This window comes from Nicotiana tabacum, chromosome 14 (genome assembly GCF_000715075.1).
Source record: "Nicotiana tabacum cultivar K326 chromosome 14, ASM71507v2, whole genome shotgun sequence".
Lineage (NCBI taxonomy): Eukaryota > Viridiplantae > Streptophyta > Magnoliopsida > Solanales > Solanaceae > Nicotiana > Nicotiana tabacum.
The window spans coordinates 94110681-94134662 of NC_134093.1; the positions used below are offsets into that span (position 1 = coordinate 94110681).

At 38.9% G+C, this 23982-nt stretch overlaps 1 protein-coding gene across 7 annotated transcripts in view; it reads left to right on the plus strand.

The window, feature by feature from the left end:
- The window catches only part of LOC107790119 (protease Do-like 7), a 42954-nt gene that overhangs the window by 15043 nt on the left and 3929 nt on the right, over positions 1-23982 (plus strand). For all 7 annotated transcript variants that reach the window (XM_075229768.1, XM_075229769.1, XM_075229771.1 and 4 more), the window contains 11 exons: positions 700-825; positions 1790-1879; positions 15886-15951; positions 16033-16089; positions 16175-16240; positions 16683-16790; positions 18450-18530; positions 20352-20401; positions 20565-20730; positions 22240-22752; positions 23760-23942. In XM_075229768.1, coding sequence (XP_075085869.1) covers positions 700-825; positions 1790-1879; positions 15886-15951; positions 16033-16089; positions 16175-16240; positions 16683-16790; positions 18450-18530; positions 20352-20401; positions 20565-20730; positions 22240-22752; positions 23760-23942 — 1506 coding nt within the window. The remainder of the gene's footprint in view (positions 1-699; positions 826-1789; positions 1880-15885; positions 15952-16032; positions 16090-16174; positions 16241-16682; positions 16791-18449; positions 18531-20351; positions 20402-20564; positions 20731-22239; positions 22753-23759; positions 23943-23982) is intronic.

The following is a 23982-nucleotide window of genomic DNA, read 5'->3' on the forward strand; positions in this document are numbered from 1 at the left end:
TTTAAATGTCGTTTTAGCCAAACAAATTTGGTCCATAATAAGTGTCGTCAATTATTTTTTTCCCAATCTACGCTTGCTCCAATTAATAGGTCTATACATTTTTCTAAAAAAGTCTTTCGACAGTTATTTCTCATTTTGAGGAGATATAAGGGTAATATAGTCAAATAACTCTTATAATTATTGCTATTAAATGGTTTTTAATCAGTGTACCAAAACTTTAAATAAAATTCAAAATGGAGGAGGGAGTATGTGTTTTGAAACAAAAAGGGAGATGGTCACTTTGTTTTTTAATTTTCAAGAAAGAGCACTACCAGAGATAATTTTAACTCTTTGAGCCCTTTTGGCATGCATCTGCTGGTAAAAGACGGAGAAGATGAATATATGCTAATGGGAGCTATTACTGCTCTGCTGTGTTTTATTGTGCTGCTCCCTCAATTAGCTTATGACTTCCAAGTTTGTGTCCTTGCTCTTGGTTTAGTAAATAGGACTGTTTTTATCAATATGGTTCTTCCATAAGTGCTAAGAAATGTCGTGAATGAGTCAAAGTAATTTTTTGTTTTAACTTGATACTCTTTTATGTTCTCCAATTCTGAGGTTTAACTTCTGATTCTTGTTCTTATAGTAGTAGCTTGGTATGTTTTTCTCTGCTACTTCCAATGACTACTTTTGTTGTTCAACTTCTGTGTTCTTTTCTTCCAGGCTGCTTCGGGGACTAAAGGTGGTTCAAGTGGCTCGCCTGTAATTGATTGGCAAGGAAGAGCTGTTGCCTTGAACGCTGGGAGCAAGTTATCAAGTGCATCTGCTTTTTTCTTGCCTTTAGAACGAGTTAGTACATGTTCTCTGTTGTCCTATTTGTTAAAAGACCTTTATTATGTTATTCTATTTCCTAATTGTTGCAATTATTGTTGTTTTTCACTTGAAGCTCTAAAAATCTTAAATTTTACTGAAGTATAAAGTTGACTCTGAGAAAAATTTTGTGGACAGAGTGATATGAAGTGTCAGCCCAAATCATGTTTCCTAACAAAACTGTTATCCTGAGAGATATTAAAACCTTGAGTGGGCAAAGAGACGAGAACATTATCCTTCTCTGCTATTGGCTGTTTGCACCTTGTTTTTATGCTGCTTGCTATTTCGAGTTTTCTTGATTTTTATATATTATTTTTATCATTATTGGGGGAACTGGGAGTTGAGCTGTTTCTTTGTTTCATTTCTGATTTTGATACTTCCATTCAGAATGGTGATGAGTCAGTATCTTCATCACTTGACTCCTGGTTTTATATTCTGTATGTTATAAAGGAATCAAATTCTTTTACTCCTGAAATACCTCTCTAGTCTAAATTTTTCTGTGCTTCCCCTGTATTGTTCATGCATTATCCTTAAAAATAGTTTGGTAAATGAGGGAGATTTGAAGTCTGAAGTTTCTTCATGCAACTTCCTGTTTCGCTTCTTCCCCTCCCCTATTATATAAGGTCTATCCCATATTCCAACAACTACCAGATAAAGTTTTTTGGTTGTGTTTGAGTAATTGCTTCTGCTGAGAGTCAAGGATTTTTTTTTCTTAGAAAAACGGGACAATAGATTGGTTAGGAGTTCACACTGAATTTATATGTTGCATTCCGAACTCTCAAGCCGTACTTATGAGTCATGTTGGTGTCATTTTAGTGACATCAGATTTTCTGGTTCTTGTTTCTTTCCAATGCTTTTAACCACATTTATGTTCAGGCTCACCTTTTCTGTTATTTAAAATCAAGAAACAGTTGATCCTTTTTTTTATTTGTTTGTATTCTAGGTTGTCAGGTCACTCAAATTCTTACAGGAAGGAGGATATTTTTCTACAAATACACGGGCAGCTGTCTCTATTCCTCGCGGTACGCTTCAGGTTTGTTTGTTATTTTCTTGCTGCGACTTATTTCCCCCCTATGAATGCCTGAAAAGGACTTGCATATCTTTTAGGGGATCTTTTTTAAAGTAATTATTTCGTTTATGCTATCTGAATCCTAAGTAAACAAGCGATATCCGAAAGCTAGAGGACCTTCACCAAGAAAAATGATTTGGTCGCTATAAATGACACCAAATCATCTACACTAATAGGTAATTTTTTGTGTGCACAAAAGATTCACCAAAAGCAAAAGGCAAGCATCAGACTTTAAAAAATCATTTTCCATTCTTTGAAATGCTCTCCTATCGGTCATTGCCCTCATCAACAAAAGCCCTCCTATGAAGTGCTCTCCTATCGGTCATTTCCCTCATCAACAAATGCCCTCCATGTCCCATGTCCGGCATCTTCTCCTCCTCCTAAACTAGCTGTGCATCACGTCCTTAACTGTAGTCGGTATTGACCACTGGACTCCAAACAAATTTAGCACCCTTCACTGCAATTGGCTTGCTACCAGGTAATGCACCACTAAGTATTTTTGTATCCGTGTCCCCCTGGAGTTTTGATGCAACGACAATGTTAGAACAATGCGGGATGTGGTTGGTGTATGTCACGAGGTTGACACCTAGCTGTTGAACCAAGTCTAGTATTTAAGTGGAGAAGGGCAGAGGAGCATAACCATTATCCCCAAGTTTTGAAGATGAAACAATAAACTTTTTAGTCCGACAAAAGTGACTCACGTCTTCGTCCAACTGTTTGCACACAATAAGTTAACTTCCTTTCCTCAAATTTTCAATTGTTAGAAATAGCACCCTCTTCTGCCAGCCACGAGAAAAGCATATCTTTCTCGGCACTCTGGAAATCCAAACTGAAAGGTGTGGCAAGCCTGTGCCCTATCTTCTAAGTAATCTATAGTAGTAGATTTTTACCGAAAACAATCCCCTGCCTCTTCCGTTCCATCTCCTAGTTCATTCTCCAAACGTGTGATATTTTGCTCGTACAGTAACTCCATCAGTTTCTGGAATACATCTATCTTCCAATCTTGTAAATTGCTCCTACATGTAAGGTCTGAATGAGACCCCTCTAAGCTGAAAACTTGATGAATTGTCATGTTTTTCCGATGTGATATGCTGCCAATAGCTGGGAAAGCTACTAAAAATGTAATATTGCTGCACCATCTTTGTTTCCAACACTATAGCTTTTAGGGGATTGTCTTGTTTTATTTAGTCATTTTGTTCCATACTCAAATGATAGCCAGTGCGATTGCTGACTATCATATATGGATCTATTCTTAAAAACTTTTTATCACTAGTCATTAGTATTAATTTCATATCAACAACACAACAACAACAACAACCCAGTAAAATCCCACTAATGGGGTGTGGGGAGGGTAGTGTGTACGCAGACCTTACCCCTACCCCGAAGGAGTAGAGAGGCTGTTTCCGAAAGACCCTCGGCTCAAAAAAAATAAAAAGACAAAATGACAAAATGACAAAAAGGAAACAATATTAGTATCACAACAACAATCATAGGATAAATAGGAACACCATGAAATCCAGAAGAAAGATGCCAAGCAAAGGGAGACAATATTAGTAAATATTAGTATCACCACAACAATCATAAGAAAAATAGGAACACCATGAAATCTAGAAGAAAGATGCAAAGCAAAAGCGATAGCTAGTAAATGGGACATGCACTGAAAAGCGAAATAGTAAGCCACAACATTGCCAATAGCTATCTTAGACAAAAATCCTACATGGCTAGTCCCACAATGGTACGAAGTAAGGCACGACTCAACTACCTCCTAACCTACAACCCTAATACTCGACCTCCATATCTTCCTATCAAGTGTCATGTCCTCGGAAATCTGGAGCCTCGCCATATCCTGCCTGATCACCTCTCCCCAATACTTTTTAGGTCGCCCTCTACCTCTTCTCGTGCCATCCACAACCAGCCGCTCACACCTCCGTACCGGAACATCTGGGCTTCTCCTCTGAACATGTCCGAACCATCTAAGCCTCGCTTCCCGCATCTTGTCATCAATGGGAGCCACATGCACCTTCTCCCGGATATCATCATTCCTAATCTTATCAATCCTAGTGTGCCCGCACATCCACCGCAACATCCTCATTTCTGCTACTTTCATCTTCTGGATATGTGAGTTCTTAACGGGCCAACACTCAGCCCCATACATCATGGCTGGTCTAACCACCGTTTTATAAAACTTACCTTTGAGTATCGGTGGCACTCTCTTGTCACACAGGACTCCAGATGCTAACCTCCACTTCATCCATCCTACCCCAATACGGTGTGTGACATCCTCGTCGATCTCCCTCCCCTGGATAACCGAACCAAGGTACTTGAAGCTGCCTCTACTCGGGATGACCTGCGAATCAAGCCCCACATCCACGTCCTCTTCCCCTGGCTCAGCGCTGAACTTACACTCCAGGTATTCCGTCTTCGTCCTGCTCAGCTTGAAACCCTTGGACTCAATAGACTGTCTCCAAACCTCCAGCCTCTCGTTAACACCGGCTCGTGACTCATCAATCAGAACTATGTCATCGGCGAATAGCATGCACCATGGCACATCCCCTTGAATATGGTGTGTTAACGCGTCCATCACCAGGGCGAATAAGAACGGACTGAGCGCAGAACCTTGGTGTAACCCCATTACAACCGGAAAATGCTCGGAGTCGCCTCCTACTGTCCTAACCCGAGTCTTAGTCCCATCATATATGTCCTTAATCGCCATAATGTAGGGAACCGACACACCTTTTGCCTTTAGGCATCTCCAGAGAATTTCTCTAGGAACCTTGTCATACGCTTTCTCTAGGTCAATAAACACCATGTGCAGATCCTTCTTCCTCTCTCTGTATAGTTCCACCAACCTTCTAACAAGGTGTATAGCTTCTGTAGTCGAACGACCCGGCATGAACCCGAACTGATTGTCGGATACAGACACTGTCATCCTTACCCTCGCTTCAACCACCCTTTCCCACACTTTCATGGTATGACTCAATAATTTGATACCCCTATAATTGTTACAACTCTGGATATCACCTTTGTTCTTATACAATGGAACCACCGTACTCCACCTCCACTCATCTGGCATCCTCTTCCCCTTAAAAATAATATTAAACAACCTAGTCAACCACTCCAAACCTGCTCTCCCCACACACTTCCAAAATTCCACCGGAATCTCGTCTGGCCCGGTCGCTCTGCCCCTACTCATCTTACGCATAGCTCCAACGACCTCCTCAACCTCGATACGCCTGCAGTACCCAAAGTCACGGTGACTCTCGGAATGCTCCAATTCGCCTAGCACAATATCCCGATCCCCTTCTTCATTCAGAAGTTTATGAAAGTAAGTCTGCCATCTCCTCTTAATCCGGGCATCTTCCATCAATACTCTACCATCTTCGTCCTTGATGCATCTCACTTGGTCCAAATCCCGAGCCTTCCTCTCTCTCAACTTGGCCAGCCGAAATAACTTCTTTTCCCCACCTTTTTTCCCCAGTTCCTCGTACATACGACCATAAGCCGCAGTCTTAGCCTCTGTGACCGCCAACTTAGCCTCCTTCTTAGCTGCCTTATACCTCTCCATACACACTCGCCTCTCCTCCTCACCTATGCTCCCCACTAACTTCAAGTACGCCGCCTTCTTTGCTTCCACTTTACCTTGGACCACTTCATTCCACCACCAGTCTTCTTTGTGCCCACCAGATATGCCCGTCGAGACCCCTAACACCTCTCTCGCAACCTCCCTAATATAGTTTGCTGTCGCTGACCACATAGTGCTCGCGTCACCACTACTCCTCCAAGCTCCCATAGCCGACAACCGCCCCTCCAACGCTTGGGCTTTATCCTTAGTTAAGGCTCCCCACCTGATTCTCGGTCTTCCTCGAGTAGACCTTTTCCTCTTCTTTAACATAATACCAACGTCCATCACCAAGAGCCTATGCTGCGTCGCGAGTATCTCACCCGGAATCACCTTGCAATCCTTGCACAACCCTCTGTCACACCTCCTGAGGAGGAGGTAGTCAATCTGGGTCTTCGCCACCGCATTTTAAAAAGTAACCAAATGCCCCTCCCTCTTCTGAAATCTAGAGTTCGCAATCACCAACCCAAAAGCCTTAGTGAAGTCCAACAACGATGTACCTCTTCCGTTCCTCTTCCCAAAACCGAAGCTTCCATGCACCTCGCCATAACCACCTGCGGTCGACCCAATATGCCCATTGAAATCCCCTCCTATGAATAGCTTCTCAGCAGGCGGAACCTGGTGCACTATCTCATCTAACTCTTCCCAGAAGCGCTGTTTAACCTCCTCATCTAGGCCCACATGCGGCGCATAGGCGCTAACGATGTTTAGGGTGCACTCTCCAACCACCAACTTAATAATCATCAATCTATCATTCACTCATCTAACCTCAACTACAGACTCTCTAAGTTCCCTATCCACCAAGATGCCCACTCCATTCTTACCTTTCTGGACTCCTGAGTACCAAAGTTTATACCCATCCACGTCCCTCGCCCTCGACCCTACCCACCTTGTCACTTGGACACACGCTATATTGACCCTCCTCTTCATTAATTTCATATCAATCTTTGGAAATAACTTTTAATATTAAAATTTGTTATTTGTTCTGATATCATGTTTCCTTATACAGGATCTGAAATTTGCCAGATACACTGTATAACACATTCTCTATAATCTTTAAACTGGACTTATTAAATTTTTAGAACACAAAGTATTGTCTCATAAAGTGAGATCAGCTTACATTTGTTTTTGCTATAATGTATTTAAGAGATTTGGAGCATTCTCATTCCAGTATTATGTGGTGTGAAATAGCAAGGGAAAATTATAATATAGATTTCTCATTAATCTCTCTCTCTCTATATATAATTCAGGGGCATTAGCCCTATACGTGGCACTTCTATTTGACTAGGAATAACACTTATCTTTTCCCATAATATTTTGGCATTTTACACTGATTTACACCATAAAGAAATAAAACCTTCGCATACAAAAGACGTCGATTCAATTTAAAAAAACCCGTCTCTTCTACTCTATTTATTCTTTTTTCTCTTTATTCCACTATGTCTTTGAAGAAGCGCAAAGTTTTTATCGGCGCTAAAACCAAACCCACGATTCCACGACCATCACTTCTTTATTGAGATCCCTTACTCCTTCAAACAAAACCACAGTACAATCTATGTTATGGCTTTCATCGTATTCCTACTCTCTGGTGAGACTACTCTGATCTCCTCTCCAAAGTATTGCACAATCACTTTTCTGCCAGAGATAGAGTGTGGTAGCGGAGACCCGGTCGACGAAGCAAAAGAGTACGAAAATCCAAGGTTGCTGTGCTATGAGATTTACAGTGCAAGGATTGATGTCATTTGCATGTTAACAGGCATGCAGTATGTCGAGTTCCATACCACAGTTAATATAATTGCGGACAAGGAATACTTGATATATATTCCTTTATCAACTTTTCTTGCTTTTCCAATTCTTAAGTCGTTTTGTATGAATGTACATGTGCTCACATTTGTCACAATCTTGTCTCATCGGGCATACTGATAGAACCCCAATTAGTTCACATTCTAAAAAGCAACAGTAATTCTATGTCTACAAGCTGCAATCGAAAGAAGAGCATCTGAGGTATTTTGCTCCTCCCTTCTTAGCGTTTGAAAGAAACATTCAACTATACATTTCAGAGTGTGTTTCGAATCAGAGGCGAATCCGACAAAAAATAAGGGACTTCAAAGAATCACATATTTACTCCCAAGTTTCATCATGTCTTTGAATTACCCATTAATTCACCAGTATGGTGAAAACGGATATAGACTTGGAATTCTTTTGGCAGAGATGTAATCAACAAAACTTTCATGACACAAAATTTAACAATGAGACAGTTCTACTATAGTATACAACAAAGACTTAAGGAGGGCACGCTCTTCTACAAACTGATACACTATTGCTGCAGTACAAATTGGATAGTTATATTGCAATAGAGGAAGAAGATTTCCTTGTATCCGGAATGATAAAAAAGAACAAGCACTTGATTTATTTTCCTCTAGACTGATGGATACTATTGTATGAGGTGATTATGATTGTAAATGGTAGAAAAAACTATTATCTTGCCTTCGTCGCATACTGGGCAAACTCGATATAGGGTACAAATTTTTAAGATGCAATGGCAATTTTTTGGTGGGCTTGATATTTAGATTGTTCCTTACATTCACTTGAGATTACCAATTTTAACTACACTATTTATTTGTCATCCTTTCTTTTGTTTTTTGTTTTCATTCTATATTTAGCTTTCTTTAGTATTTTAATTGTTCAAGTGTAGTTTCTTTGTTGAATCTGTTGATGAGATTTTGAAAAAGATTTTCGGAGAATACATTATGATTGTTTAGTGTATACAAACTACTTATATCTTCTTTTTCTTTGTAATCTACCTTTGTATTTTGCTTATTCGCTTCTCTTTTTTCCTTGCTTATCTTCATTACCTAGAGAATTAATGCTAAGATTCTGTGAAGATTATTGGAAGAACATTGTGTTCATCAATTTCCAGTCAAGATTATCATTGGTTTAATTTTTAGTCAATTTTTCTTTTATGTTATTTATTAACAGGTCTAACTTATTTGAACTCACCTGTGATCTTAAACAGTGATGATTTTAGGAAACCTTCATATCATGAAGCTCTTGCCAACAAGTATAGTGCACGTCGTGAAATCGAACATTATATGCTTTTTGTGAACATAAAAATAGAGAAAGGGATGCTTGATTATTTTGGAAAGATCATTCAATATTGAGAAGCCAATTGTATCAAGGAACAAATGTTACTATTGAAAAATAAATAAAAGATAAAATGATAAAAGGGAAGACTTTTGTTATCATTCGTTAGAGGTTCTTCAGATATGTGATAATGCTAAATCTTCCCATTTTTGTTGAATGCTCTTAATATGTTTAGTTTTCAGAAGAATCTATCTTTTCGTTATTTTTAATATTTGAATATTAACAAAGGATCATTTGCAAACGTAATGAGGCAGTTTATGACTGCGCGAAGCGCGGACAAATTACCTAGTTTATTATAATACAAGGAGCCATATTTATACAGGGCGTGTACATATACCTAAAAGCTTCACTATCAATGCGAGACACTTATGCAAACAACACACTCTATACATAAACTAACTCTAACACTCCCCCTCAAGTTGGTGCATATAAATTATATGTACTGAACTTATTAAATAGATAACTAATACGAGACCAGTGAAGGACTTGGTGAAAATATCTGCAAGTTGATCATTTGACTTCACAGACTTAGTAACAATATCTCCCGAGAGTATCTTCTCTCTGATGAAGTGACAATCAATCTCAATGTGTTTATTCCTCTCATGAAATACTGGATTTGATGCAATATGAAGGGCAACTTGATTATCACACACAAGTTCCATCTGATTGATTTTCTCCAAACTTTAATTCTTTAAGCAACCGTTTGATCCAAACTATCTTACATGATACCGTAGCCATGACTCGATATTATGCTTCTGCGCTAAATCGAGCAACTACATTCTGTTTTTTGCTTTTCCAAGAAACCAAATTACCTCATGCGAAAATACAATATCCAGATGTGGAACGTCTGTCAGAAGTTGACCCTGCCCAATCAACATCTGTGTATCTAACAATCTGCTCATGGCCTCAATCCTCGGATAGTAGTCCTTTACTTGGAGCTGACTTTATATACGGAATGTGCGGACAACTGCATCCTAATGACTATCACAGGAAGAGTCATAGGAAATGAAATGTCAGGTCTAGTCACTGTGAGTTAAGTCAATTTTCCAACCAGTCGTCTATATCTTGCAGGATCGCTAAGAGGCTCCCCATGTCCTGGCAGAAGCTTATCATTCAGATTCATTGGAGTGTCAACATGTATGCAGCCTATCATTCCTGTCTCCTCAAGAATGTCTAAAGCATATTTCCTTTGTGAAATAACAATACCTGGGTTAGACTGATCGATCTCGATATCAAGAAAGTATTTCAATCTACCAAGATCCTTAGTCTGGAAATGCTAAAAGACATGTTGCTTCAAATTAATAATACCATTCTGATCGTTGCCAGTAATAACAATATCATCAACATAAACCACCACGTAAATACACAAATTAGGAGCAGAATGCCGATAAAATACAGAATGATTAGCTTTATTACGAGTCATGCCGAACTCCTGAATAACTGTGCTGAACTTACCAAACCAGTCTCGAGCAGATTGTTTCAAACCATAGAGTGACCCGCGTAATCTACATACAAGACCACTAGACTCCCTCTAAGCAACAAAACCAGGCGGTTGGCCTATATAAACTTCATCTTCAAGATCACCTTGGAGAAGAAAATTTTTAATGTCCAACTAATAAAGAGGCCAATAACGAACAACAACCATGGACAGAAAAAGGCGAACATATGCTACTTTATCCATGGGAGAGAAAGTATCACTATAATCAAGCCCAAATATCTGAGTATACCCTTTTGCAACAAAACAAGACTTAAGTCGATCAACCTAGCCTTCCGGGCCGACTTTGATTGCATAAACCCAACAACAACCAATAGTAGACTTACCTGAAGGAAAAGGAACAAGCTCCCAAGTACCACTCGTATGCAAAGCACACATCTTGTCAACCATAGTTTGTCGCCATCCTAGATGAGAAAGTGCCTCACCTGTGGACTTAGAGATAGAAACAATGGACAAAGATGATACAAAAGCATAATGGGGTGATGACAGACGGTGATAACTTAAACCGACGTAATGGGGGATTATGATTAAGTGCGGGTCGTACGCCTCTCCGCAATGCAATCGGTTGACTAGGAGGAGACAAGTCCGCAGTAGGTGCAGAAGCTGATGCAGGACGTGAATCATCTTGGCCTGATGTTGGACGTGGACGTTGATGATAAGTCAAGAGTGGTGGCCTTGTGGCTGGGGATGTAGGAGGAGCAACTATAGGCTTTTCAAAAGTCGGTATAGCTAGGAGTGGTTGTGGTGGTGTTGTGGCTATGGATGTGGATGTAATAGGGGGGACAATAGATACCTCACAAGTAGGTACAAGTCAAATATATTAAGATGATCAGAAGAAGTAAAGTAGGGTTGAGACTAAAAAATGTGACATTTACGGACATAAGATACCTATGAAAATTAGGTCAGTAGCAGCGATACCCTTGTTGAGCTCGAGAATAACCAAGGAAGACACACTTAGGAGCACGAGGAGCTAATTTATATTTTTTCCAGAGCTAAATTATAAGCAAAACATGTACTCCCCAAAACCCGAGGAAGAGAGTATAAAGGTGACTTAGGAAACAGTACTAAATATGGAATCTGATTCTAGATGGAAGATGAAGGCGTCTGATTAATCACGTAACAAGCTGTAAGAACTGCATCACCCAAAAAATGCAGTGGATCATGGGACTGAATGAGAAGGGTGCGAGCAATTTCAGGGAGATGCTTATTTTTTCTCTCTGCTACCCTATTCTGCTGAAGAGTATACGGACAAGATGTCTGATGGATAATTACATGAGAACTGAGAGGATAAATATCTAAGGCATTATCACTACGAAAAGTGCGATAGAAACACCAAACTGCGTTTTAATTTCTGCATAAAAATTCTGGAATATAGAAAATAGCTCAGAATGATCTTTTATTAGGAAAATCCAAGTACGTCTTGGGTAACCATCAGTGAAAGTAACAAAATAACGAAACCCTAAGGTTGAACTGACTCTATTAGAACACCAAATATCAGAATGAACTAAAGAAAACTAGACTCTTCATGACATTCAGCACTACATGAAAATGTAGCTCAAATATTTTCCCAAATTGACACGATTCACAATCTAATGTAGACAAACTAGATAAACAAGGCACCATCTTTTGAAGTTTGGATAAACTCGGATGTCCTAAACGTCTGTGAATTAGGTCCCGAAGATTTGTAACCGGACATGCTTGGAAGGAGTGAGTGAGTTCAACTAGTAAAGACCTAGTGATTCACGCTCTGTGCCAATTGTCTGTCCCGTACTGCGGTCCTACATAACAACAGAATCATCAATAAAATATATACCACAGTGGAGAGTACGAGTCAAACGACTAACAGATGCAAGATTAAAAGGACAGTTAGGGACACAAAGAACAGAATCTAAAGGGACAAAGGATAGGGGATTAGCTTGTCGAACTCTTTTTGCTTTTGTTTGGACTTCAATGGTTAGTAACATTGGGAAGAGACTGTGAATATTTGACAAAGGATACTTGTTACGAGAAATATGATCAGAAGCGCCTGAGTCCATGACCCGCGGTCCAAGAATAGTAGACTGGGAAATACAAGCAAAGGAATTACCAACAGCAAAAGTATCAGTCTGAGTAATGGAGGCTACTTGTGGAGGTGTCTGCTTACTTACTCGATATCGGATGAACTCATTATACTCCCCTTCAAATAAGAAAACCCATGGTTACCTACAGTCTCGGTCTGAGCAATATGAGCATTTTTAGGTTGGGCCGTGATCTTCAAAAACAACCTCCTCTTCGTCTATTCTCCACAGTCTGAGATGTCCGATTTTTCACTGTTCGGAATGCAAGGACTGACGAGTTAGCAGTTGGTGGCGAGACCACTGTGTGACTGGGTGGTGCAGCAAGGCGAAGCAATCGTGAGAATAGTTCATCAATTGTAGGAACTATCGGACTAGCTAAAATCTGGTCACATCGAATCAAGGTTATTAGGAAGTCCAGCAAGCGTAAGAACTAGAAACATCTTCTGTCGTTGTTCCTGTTGTTTTTCAACACTAACAGTAATTGGCATCAACTTCTCAAATTTCTCCGTGACGACCTGCACCTGTCCCAAGTAAGTAGACATCCAATTCCTATTTATTTAAGTTTGTCATCCGAGATATTACTTCATAAAAACAGGATATGTTATTAGTGTATAAAGTACGAGCCTTCTCCAAAACTGAATAACATGTTTGGAATAGAGGAAACAAGGGCATTATCTTGGGATCAATAAATCGCCACGAAAGACTACACAATTGAGCATCAATCTTCTCCCAGAATGCTTTGGCCTTTACATCTCCGTCACTTGCCTTTTTGATTAGGTGATCTTGAACACTTTGACCCTTGCACTACAATTCAATCGAGGAAGCCCAAGCTAAGCAGTTTAAACTTCCCATGAAAGGTTCCGAAGTAAGCATCACACTTGAATTTCCAGAATTCGCGCTTTCATAATCAAAAACATCAACTCCGAGGGACATGGTTTACCAACTAGCAAGGAATCAGTACGAACAACAATAATCTCACCAAAAAAGTGAAGAGAAAAGGCCAGTATCCGGAAATCACCGGAATCTGGAAAAACAGCCGCCGGAAAAATAGAAAAGTGGTCGGAATTTGATTTAAACTGGACGGGTAGGCTTGGAATTGTCTCGCGAGCCAATTGTTCTGAAGAATCATTGCCAGAAAATGGCCGGAAGGGGTCTAACGCGCTGGCGCGTGAGCCCTCGCCGGAAAATCCTCTATCTGATCGGCGCGTAAGGGCGCGTGGGAGGAATATTCTGGTGGGGTTGACTGGAGTTTGGTCGCCTGAGCCCAGTGAGTCTTGTGGTGGTGTTGGTTTTTGCACATCACTGATAAAATTGACTTCTGACGCAAATTATCATCGGAAAAGTTGCACAGTGACCTTTTTTCTTCCCGGAATCGCTAGTATATTGCACAACGCGTATTTTCTCACTACCACTCTAATACTGTTAGATAGTTATATAGTTAATATGTAATTAGTCCGAGTCCCATATTGAACAGGAGTAGGATCTGTATTATGTATAGTTATAAATAGGGCTCATTGTATTATAATTAATTGATCAATATAGATTTTTTCCCGTGCATTCTCACACGGTATCAGAGCATCAGTGAGAAAAGATCGCTGTGCGTCATTCCAGCGACATCCGAGAAGAAAAAACTCAATCAATGTGCGATTTTCCGGTGACCTAAGTGACTGTTTGCGTCAAAGTCACTAATTATCAGTGTTGTGCGAAATCCAACACCACCACAAGGTTCCTAAGAGAGAGGTGGCCAAACCCCAGAAAGATTCTCCTGAAAAAGCCCTCTAACGCGCCCCCACGCGCCAGGGTTGTGAAAAGCGGTCGCTTCCTTGCTTAAAGGGAGAAGCGAAGTGACCCGTTACCCGCTCTTGCTATATGAAGCGACTCAGGTAGACAAAAGCGTGTGCTTCCCACTAAAAAGCGAGAAGCGACGAAGCGAGCGCTTCTTTGTTTTAAACAGCTGCCAGCCTATTTAATTAAAAAAGAAGGGTTTTCAGTGTTCTTTTATTAAAACACGACCAGCAGCAACAGAGATTCTAAAGAGGCGACTAGGGTTCCCTTTTCAACTTCAACAGAGATTCAGCAGCAACAAGTATGTGATGATTTCTTCTTCTTCTTCTTCTTTCACTGTTTCAGCGTCCAAATAGCAGCTAAATGCTGGCGTTTTTTTTTTTTTTTACCTTCGGTTGTTCTTTCTCAGTCTTCTCCTCTTCGTTGAAATGTTGCCCAGTTCTTCTTTCATTGCTTTTATGCTGCACGGTTTTTAACATAATGGTATACTGCCTTTCCTCTTATTTTTATATCCTTTATTCTTAGTTCTTATTGCCTTTCTTATGTGTTATGTGTTATGTGGAATACAAGAATTTGACAATCTTGTAGAAGAATAGGATGCTTATTTTGTGCTTTAATTGATGCTACTCTTTAGTTTTTACATTGAAGTATTGAACATTTGCTTACAATTACATGTGTTGTCTATGCAGTATTTATTTTAATTGTTAGTTTACAGATATGTATAGTGTAGTCTTGTCCCACATTGGAAGAGGAGTAATATCTCCTTGTAGTGTATAGCTATAAATAGGGACCTCTTGTATTGTATTTATTATCCAATATCAATAACATATTTTCTCCTGTGCCTTCTCTAATCACTATTATCCTTAGCCCCACGGTGAGCGCCAAACTGTTTACCCGACAAGGAGATATTACTCCTCTTTCAATGTGGGACAAGACTACACTATACATATCTGTAAACTAACAGAAATGATATGAAGATGTAATGGAAATTTGGACATGAATTCTCATGGGAGATGTTCGGGTAAAGGGGTTAAAGTTTGGGCTAAAAGTTGAAATTGAGCTGCGTGTGCAACACGTCGCAGTCATTGATATTAATAGAGAATAATTAGTTTTTAAGTAGTTGACTGTTAGTCATAAGGGCATATTTGATCCACTTGGGTAACGACAAGAGTATATTTGACTCCAACTATTAATGGAGGGCAAATATGAAACAATTTCACATAGTTCAGGGGCAAATTTGGACCTTTCCCCTTTTAATTAAAATAATGACCCCTAGTGTCGCCACACATGCTGTGCCATGTTAGCAAACATGTGTAATAGGCACAATTTGGCTCGAGTTCAGGTGTTAAATAGGAACGAGGCTTGTTCAGGTGTCTAAATGAAAAATGGGGCAAGTTTGAGGGGCTGCTTATATATTTGGCCGTTTCTAATTTATTTTCTAGATTCACATTTTGATCTATTTGTAAGTTATAATTGTATTGTTAAGAATATTACAATAGAACGCGTGCCTCTGGACTAACGCACCCGTGATAGGAAATATGACCTCCTTGAACCGTGCCTTTTAAAAGACTGGATCTATATTCTTATTCGGAGCATATGGTAATGCTTCGGGTTGTTTTAACTTGTTTCTTCTCAAACAGGATGTAATGCCTTTGAGATGATCGAATATGGATGGCAACTTATGTTGTTCTATGATAGAATATTATCTGTATGTCTTTACTATTGAAGTATCCTTGCTGCTGTTTCTTCTTTGAGGGGTTATCAAATTTTGGTAGTTAGCGGTTTTTCTCTGTTAATCTGCTATTGTTCATATGGACACGGTGTTTTTCTCCTTGCAAACTTGAATTTTACTTGGATGTTTTTCATATAGGTGACTTTTCTTCATAAAGGATTTGATGAGACACGCAGGCTTGGTCTTCAACATGAGACGGAACAGGTAGGAATTTAAGATTTTGTTACCTTACTGTAGATTACTAAAATAATGATTTGTCAATCTGTTGAAACTTGGCTGGAATAGTTGGTGCGCAATTCCACTCCACCCAGCGAAACTGGAATGCTTGTTGTCGAGTCTGTGGTAAGTACACCATCCTAAGTGATAATGCCATAGATGTATATGCCTCTGCTTATCAAGATTTATTTTTTCGCTGGGTTGATTGCAGGTTCCTGGTGGCCCAGCTCAAAATCATTTAGAGCCCGGTGATGTGCTTGTTCGCATGAATGGGGAGGTTAGTCTTTCTTTGATCTCTTATGACATTTGAAATTTGATGGTTTCTATGCTCATTCCAACATGTTTTCTAGATTGTTTATAACTATACTATTTGCAAAAACCTAATTCTAGATGTATCTTCCTATGCTTAGAAGTTGGAACTGTACTCTCTCATTTTCCCATATGGCTGCATCCTACCAAATTCTGCAGTCCCACTTGAATTGTCTCCAGCCAACCATTCAACTAGGTTGAACAGAAACTTATTTGACAGTCATACAGTAGATTTATCTGTCCCCTCTACTGTATGGTGTGTTGTGAGGGACACTTCTATTATCCTATTTGATTACTCTCAGATCTTACGTAAATACAAGAATAGTACATTGTCAGAAATTGCTTATGATTGGAAAAATTAATCATTTATTGTTCATAGCATCAAACTGAATCCTGGAAGCTTCACGCAGGTTGTTACCCAGTTCCTGAAGATGGAAACTTTACTTGATGACAGCGTCGAGCAGAAAATTGAGCTTCAAATTGAAAGGGGCAGCACTCCTTTGACAGTAGACTTGTTGGTAAATATTGTCTTTGCACGTCTTGGAATATCTCTACTTTTTATTTCTTTTCAAAGTTTTCTTCTTTCACTTGTAGATGGATACAACAATTATCAATTCTCTTCATCAGGTTAACCTTGGCTTTGGGCCCTAGCTTGATTTTTCAACCCACTTAGGTGCCAGCATTCTTATGCAATGCTGGTTTTAAGGTTGATATCAGTCAATCATTTTCTAACTTAAAATACAACTTCTACAAAAGCACCACATTTGATGGTGGCTCTCTGGGCACAATCAGTTTTTGGTACCTACAGCAAAATTTGGTTGACATTACTCTGTTAAATCCTGGGAATTTCTTTTTAGTTGCAAATAATTGGATATTGTTTTGACAGATGTCCTTTTTGTTTTTCACTTCCGACTGGGTCCTTATGTTTTTGGAGGCTAGCAAAGGGATGTGATGACTGTAAATATACCCAAACTAGCACCTTATAGAGACCGTGAAGCTCGCTGTTACATCAAGAATTGCAGTAGAGAAAAGAAAAGGAAAGCACTCAGAAAGAACGAATGAAAGCTTAACTTTCTTTTTTATAAAGAAGAATGCAAGCTTAAACTTTTTTAATTTTAACCCAAAATTTAATGTCACTACATAATTCTGTTATTCTTTTCAGTTCTTTTAACTTATGCAAGATATTTCCCACAAGAAAAAAATTATGCAATAAACATAAGTTTCTTTACCCAAACTAAAAGTAACTAGATGGTAGCTTCATTATCATGTTGTGATGCAGACTCGATGAACAGTGCTAGCGGCATACGATCAACTACCTCGGCAAGTATATAACTGCAACGAAACATATAAATAAAACAGGAGCCCTATTTATACATTATTGCTATAATCAATAATTATTTATACAGAAAAATATATTATTGCTATAATCAATTATTATACAATGAGCCCTATTTATACAACACATCCTACTCCTATTCTATGTGGGACTAGAACCAATTCATATTATTTACATAACTATCTAACAATCGACTATGTTTTTTCCATGTTGTTTAGTATTTATCATGGGTTCCCGCTCAGGTGCAGAAAGTGGTCCTTTCAGAAATTCCAAGCCTCTTTATATGCTTCTAGTATTGTAGCCATTGATGCATAAATAGTATCTTTTGCTCAAGTTTGATGGTTTCTGTTTTGAAGTTGTACTATACATATGATTATAATATGAGGCAGGTGCCTTTATTTCCTAAACTCTCGATTAATGTTATAAATTTCTTATGGAGCAATTGTTCAGTCACTTTTAAGGACGGGAATCTATGTCATTTGGTTCTTTTCAACAGATATCTCTTTTACCCTTTCAACATCCTAAAGTTGGATGAGTTTTTCATACATAGATGCAGTTCCATTGTTCCGTGGTTTTGTAAGGGGGTGCTTAGTTTATCTGATATATAATTGTAGTGGCACTTGGCTGACTATATTAGTGTGCCAAATTTCTAATTTAACCTATTTATCCAAAAAATGAAAGAAGAATTTTCTTAGTTTACTTACTGTAGTTTCTTAAAAAAAAACGGAATTGGTTTAAGAAAAGGGCTCTAAAACTGTGCTGACTTGCTTATAGTGGTTTCTTCTTTTGTTTGTGCTTTTATCATCCGCGATTATGACTTCTTTTGTTTCCGCAACTTCAGGTTCAGGATTTGCACTCAATTACTCCTGACCACTTCTTGGAAGTTAGTGGTGCAGTAATACACCCCCTTTCTTATCAACAGGTTTGTGATATTCTGCACTGTTGCCTCCCCAGTCTTATGCATGCAATAAGAAACATTCTTTACCAGTAGACTTCCGTTAGATGAGTTTAGCTGCATTCTACTAATTAGTCATCCCAGTGACAGATGAATTCTAACAATTAGTGAGTCACGGAATTGTTTTTGACTTGCTCACAGGCTTCTTCCGTGGAAGAAATCAGCAGTCTGTTCTGGTTAATGCAAGATATGCTCTAATCCTAAACAATGCTACCTGCAACTACTTTTATTTTGCTTGGTGAAAGAAATTCACAAATAATTAAGTATGAATGACAATAAGAACTGACTTTAAGCACCTGAAAGTGTAATTTAGCTGTTGCATCCAGTCTACTGTAAAATTTTTAGTTTTGGTGCGTACTTGGGAACTATCGACCAGGATAAGGAGTGATGTAGGCACATTAGAAGTAATGCAAAGTTCTTGGTATGTGGGTTTCATGTTTGTGGCTTGATCAAATGAGTGTAAAATGAGGAGCAACACATTGAGAACACAAAAGATGTCCAGAAATTTTTGTAGTCATACTTCTTTCATAATTTTTGTATGGAACTTGGGGAACTCCATACCTTCTAGTTTGCAATCTGATTTTAATGCCCATTGGCATATGAATCTTGCTCCCCGCTACAAATGTAACTTAGTATAATTTTGAAGGTGGAGTGCAAGATTTTATCAAGTACATTTTATTGTCTATTTTTTCTTAATGGGAACAGCTTCAGCAAAACCTCCTGAGACGACTAACTTAACAGGGTGCCTCATCACCTGTTTGAAGAAGTGGAACAAATGTGCAACTTTTGTCGCATATGATAGATGAATAGTAGGATGAGTTCAAAACATCAAGTGGTGATGGGTGGAGTAGGAAAGGAGCTTGTAATCCTTAGGTTCCTTCTGTTTTTTGACTTTCTTACTTTTGCAACAGTTCAGGAGCTTTCTGTTAGTTGATACCAAAATTACACAAGTCTGTTGAAATTTTAGTTCAGTTATTTTGGTCCAGTAGTACTAGTAATATTCTTGTTGTGGGTTGAAAGTTACTTCCTTCTAGTTTGTTATTGTATCTGGTACTTAGCAACCACGTCCATTGTTTTTGAAAATTACTACTGGGACTGTTGCTCCATGATTATTACTATTTGATGCTACTTTTTCTCCCCTTTTACTGGATATTGTTGCTCCCTGATGGTTACTATTTGATGCTACTTTTTCTGCTCTTTGCTTATCGTCTTTTGCCTCCCTCTTCCTTCTTTCTCCCCCCTCTTTCCTCTTCTTCTCCTCCCCTATTCTTCCTTTCCGCCTTTTCTTGAGCCGAGGGTATATCGGAAACAACCTCTCTACCTCTCCAGATAGGGGTTAGGTCTGCGTACACACTACCCTCCCCAGACCCCACCCGTGGGATTATACTGGGTATGTTGGGTATGTTGTTGTTGTTGTTGTTGTTGTTATTTTGGTGCAGTTTGAACTATCTTTACTCTCTGGATGGTTTGAGTAGGCTGTCAATGTCCAACGAACTAGGAAAGTGTAGTCAACGATTGCTTGTATCTCTCTTTGGAAATATTGAGACTTGTGAGGACTGGATTTCTGGCTTGTATGTTGAAGAAATAAATAGATATTAGATGATCCCTTGTAGCAGTTCGAATCATTTTGACATTCTATTTGAAGCACAGGGTAGTCATCTAACTATAACATGAAGATCCACTGTCTCTTTGGCACAATTAGTGGCTTGTTTTTGCTCATACTTATGTAGTTTTCTCATCTGCTGTTTGCAAAAGTGAAGCCTCACCTTTTGTCTTCCTTTTTTGCAGGCTAGAAATTTTCGTTTTAACTGTGGTCTTGTCTATGTCGCCGAACCAGGGTTTGTTCATTTTTCCTTTTCCATTTGTTTAAATGATTGATCTAATGTAGTTTCTTGGCTTAAGTTCTCATGATGCTAGATTTCTAAGTATCTGTTGGTGCAATCTTTAGATACTGGCTTGTAAACAAATTTTATTGACTGTGACTACTATTTGCCATTGTAGATACATGCTATTTAGAGCAGGAGTTCCTCGCCATTCCATAATTAAAAAGTTTGCAGGGGAAGGTATATCAAGACTTGAAGACTTAATTACCGTTTTATCTAAGTTGTCTAGGGGAGCAAGAGTACCATTGGAGTATATAAGCTACAAAGAACGTCATCAAAGAAAGGTATTAGAAGCACTGCAACTGAACCATCTGTCAACCAAAAATTTGTTTCCATTGCTACCACTGGTTTTACCCTCATTTATAATTCCCGCTTCCTGTTATTGTTCTCTTCTGTTTGTTGATAAGCACAATTGCTGGTACTAGTTTGCCTTTTTAATTTGAACTTGGTGATCTACGTAAACCATGGACAGCAAGCTATGCCTCTTCTATAGTTGGGTATTACTACTGATGTGTCAGTGTAGAATGGAGCATTCTTCTTGATCAGAAAGGGTAAGGGGAAGAAAAAGAAAAGTAATGGCTGGTCCAATATTTGTTGTCATCAACAGTGTCAGGAGTATTGGCAGGAAATCTCTGTAACTGCATTGATTTTACAATTATCTATCTAAATGGTTTCAGATTTTTTGAAATATAAGGGTAAGAGTATAATATGTCCACCTGTTTGCAACTTTGTGTTTGCCGACAATATCATATTGATCATAATCTTTTTGCATGTAGACATAGGGTTTGGTTACTTTATCGTTTTCATGGTTTGATTTTTTTGTTCTTTTATTTTTGGTTTAAATTGAATTTGAACATCGAATCTGTAGAAGGGATGAATTACTTGAGCTTTGACGATGTAGGTATAAAAGATGTAATGATTGGGAATGGGTGAATTACAGCAGTGTGCAAAACACTGAGGCTACCATGGCTCTGTATAAAACAAAGCAGGGGTGGGATATTAACTCTAGGAGAAACTCTAATAATTGTGAAGTGGATGATGTGTAACTATTGCTACAGACGCTGGAACTAGTACCTTCGCGGATATTCCAGATTCGTTAGCTTGGAAGCCAGAGAAAAGTGAGGTGTTTACTCTCAGCTCCTACTACAAGTCCCTGATCTCCTCTGGTGGTGAAATGTCACTTTGTCCTTTGAAGAAGATTTGGAGAAGCAAAGTTCAAATTGAAGTAGCACGTTTTTGCTGAACTTTGATTCATGAAGCTGCTCTCTCTCAAGATAATCTTCAGAAGAAGGCGACATTATTATGCAATAGGTGTCAAATGTCTGGGGCTGGAGCTGACGATGTCAACCACTTATTCGTACAATGCCCCTTGACAACACATCTGCGGCAGTTATTTCTCAGTTTTAAACAGTGTCAAGTGTTCTACAAAAATCAGTAAAGGATTTAATGTTGTGCTGGTCTAACAGAGAACTCTGCAGGGACAAAAGAAGAGTTGGGACACAATATCAGCATGTATTTGGTGGGTGATATAGAAGGAAAGAAATCAGAGGGTTTTTGAAAGCAAAACTGAATATTTTTAGTGTAAAATGAGAAATGTCAAAATAATGTAGAAAGCATAGTGGGGATCCTCAGTCTCTTTGAGTGAAGGGACTGGAGTTATTGAACCTTGATGCACATTCCTGCACAAGCCTATGCTTTCTGATTCAATAAAGCTGTCGGAAAGTCATTTTGGTTTTCCCATCGTCTTCTTGCATGGAAGTATGACCTTCTAATAAACCTTATTTTGACTGCAGTCTGTCTTGGTCACAATTGACCGCCATGAGTGGTATGCACCCCCACAGATATATAAGCGCGATGACAGCTCTGGCTTATGGACAGTGAAACTGGCTATGCGGCAGGAATCCCCACACTTGGTATCTGGCATTTATCCAGTCGAACAAGATTTATCAAATCATACCGGGTCTTGTACTGGTGAGGTTAGTCCAAAGGACTATATACCTGAACAAGTCAGCCAAGAACCCCGGGATGCAGTTACTAGTATGGAAACTAGTGGTGAACATGTTGCCGAGGGACCAAATTCTCAGGATGATTCTGATAATGGAACAAAGAAACAGAGGGTAGAAGAGAACTCATCTGTAGATGGTGATGTAATAGCGGATTGTTCTTTAAATGAGCATGGAGAAGAAAGATTGGATGAGTCTGGATCTGTGGAAGATGCAGTTCTGAGAGATTATCAGGGTGCAGCACCTGTAGCAGCTACTTCAGTTGCTGAGCGCGTAATTGAGCCTACTCTTGTGATGTTTGAGGTAACTTTAAGGTCTCAAATGACTTGTATACTTTATTGAAAAGCATTTATATTTTTATATCATGAATGTTGATTATTCAACCCCACGGTGTGGGATAAGACTGGGTATGTTGTTGTTGAATGTTGATTATTCAAGTTTCTCCATCACCTCTCTTTTGGGTGCCTTGGCGGTGGCTTTCTTTTCTTAAGCAGTACTTATAAAACGACTTTTGATCTTTCAAAGTTTTCTTTCTCCTTTGCTTCTTTGTTCCTGGGAGGTGGTTTTTGTTGTGTAATCAGAATAATCAGACTAAGAAATGTGTTAAACCCCAGTGATGGAGCAGAAAGCTTTTCTTTTGGCTGTCTCTCTTTTGGGTCCCTCGAGGTGAGTTTCATTTTCTAAGTTTGATTAATGACCTTTGATCTTTCAAATTTCTCTTTCTCCTTTGCTGCTTGGTTCGTGGGAGGTGGTTTTTATTTTGTAATCAGATTAATCAGACTAAGAAATGTGTTAAACCCAGTGATGTTTCGGGTGGGTGTTTTTTTTGGTGGACTTCTGCTTTGGATGTTAACTTTGCAATAGCTGCATGTGTGTTGCAATAAAAAAGTGTTTTATTCTCTTGACACATCCGACATTCCTTCAATTTTTTTGTGCACCATAAAGTGTTATGAATGTGATAATGATGGTCATATGGACTTCTATAGTAATGCTTTGAGCATTACATTAAGGCAATTGATGTTATTGCAACTACTAGTAAGACTTCATTCAGCATTCAATTTAATAGTGTAGGACATAAAATATGCTGAATAAATCATAAACTCCTGATTTCTTTTGCTCACTGTTGGTTTAAACTTGATATGTACGTTAGCTATAACGAGTGGTGGTCTCATGGTTTTTGTGTTATACAAATAATCAATACCAAAATGGCATGACTGCAATTAGGAGGTATCTCTAGATTTTTTTTGTATCCTGGTAATTCCTGTTTCCATCTGCTAGCTAAAGTACCTCTTATGGTGTTAAAATTGCAGGTTCATGTCCCTTCATCATGTATGCTTGATGGTGTTCACTCGCAGCATTTTCTTGGAACTGGGGTAATTGTATATCATTCCGAAACCATGGGCTTGGTTGCTGTTGACAAAAACACAGTCGCTGTACCAGTTTCTGATGTCATGATATCGTTTGCTGCCTTTCCTATTGAAATTCCTGCCGAGGTGAGGTTTTATGGGGGAAGTTTTTTACCTCCTGTTACTT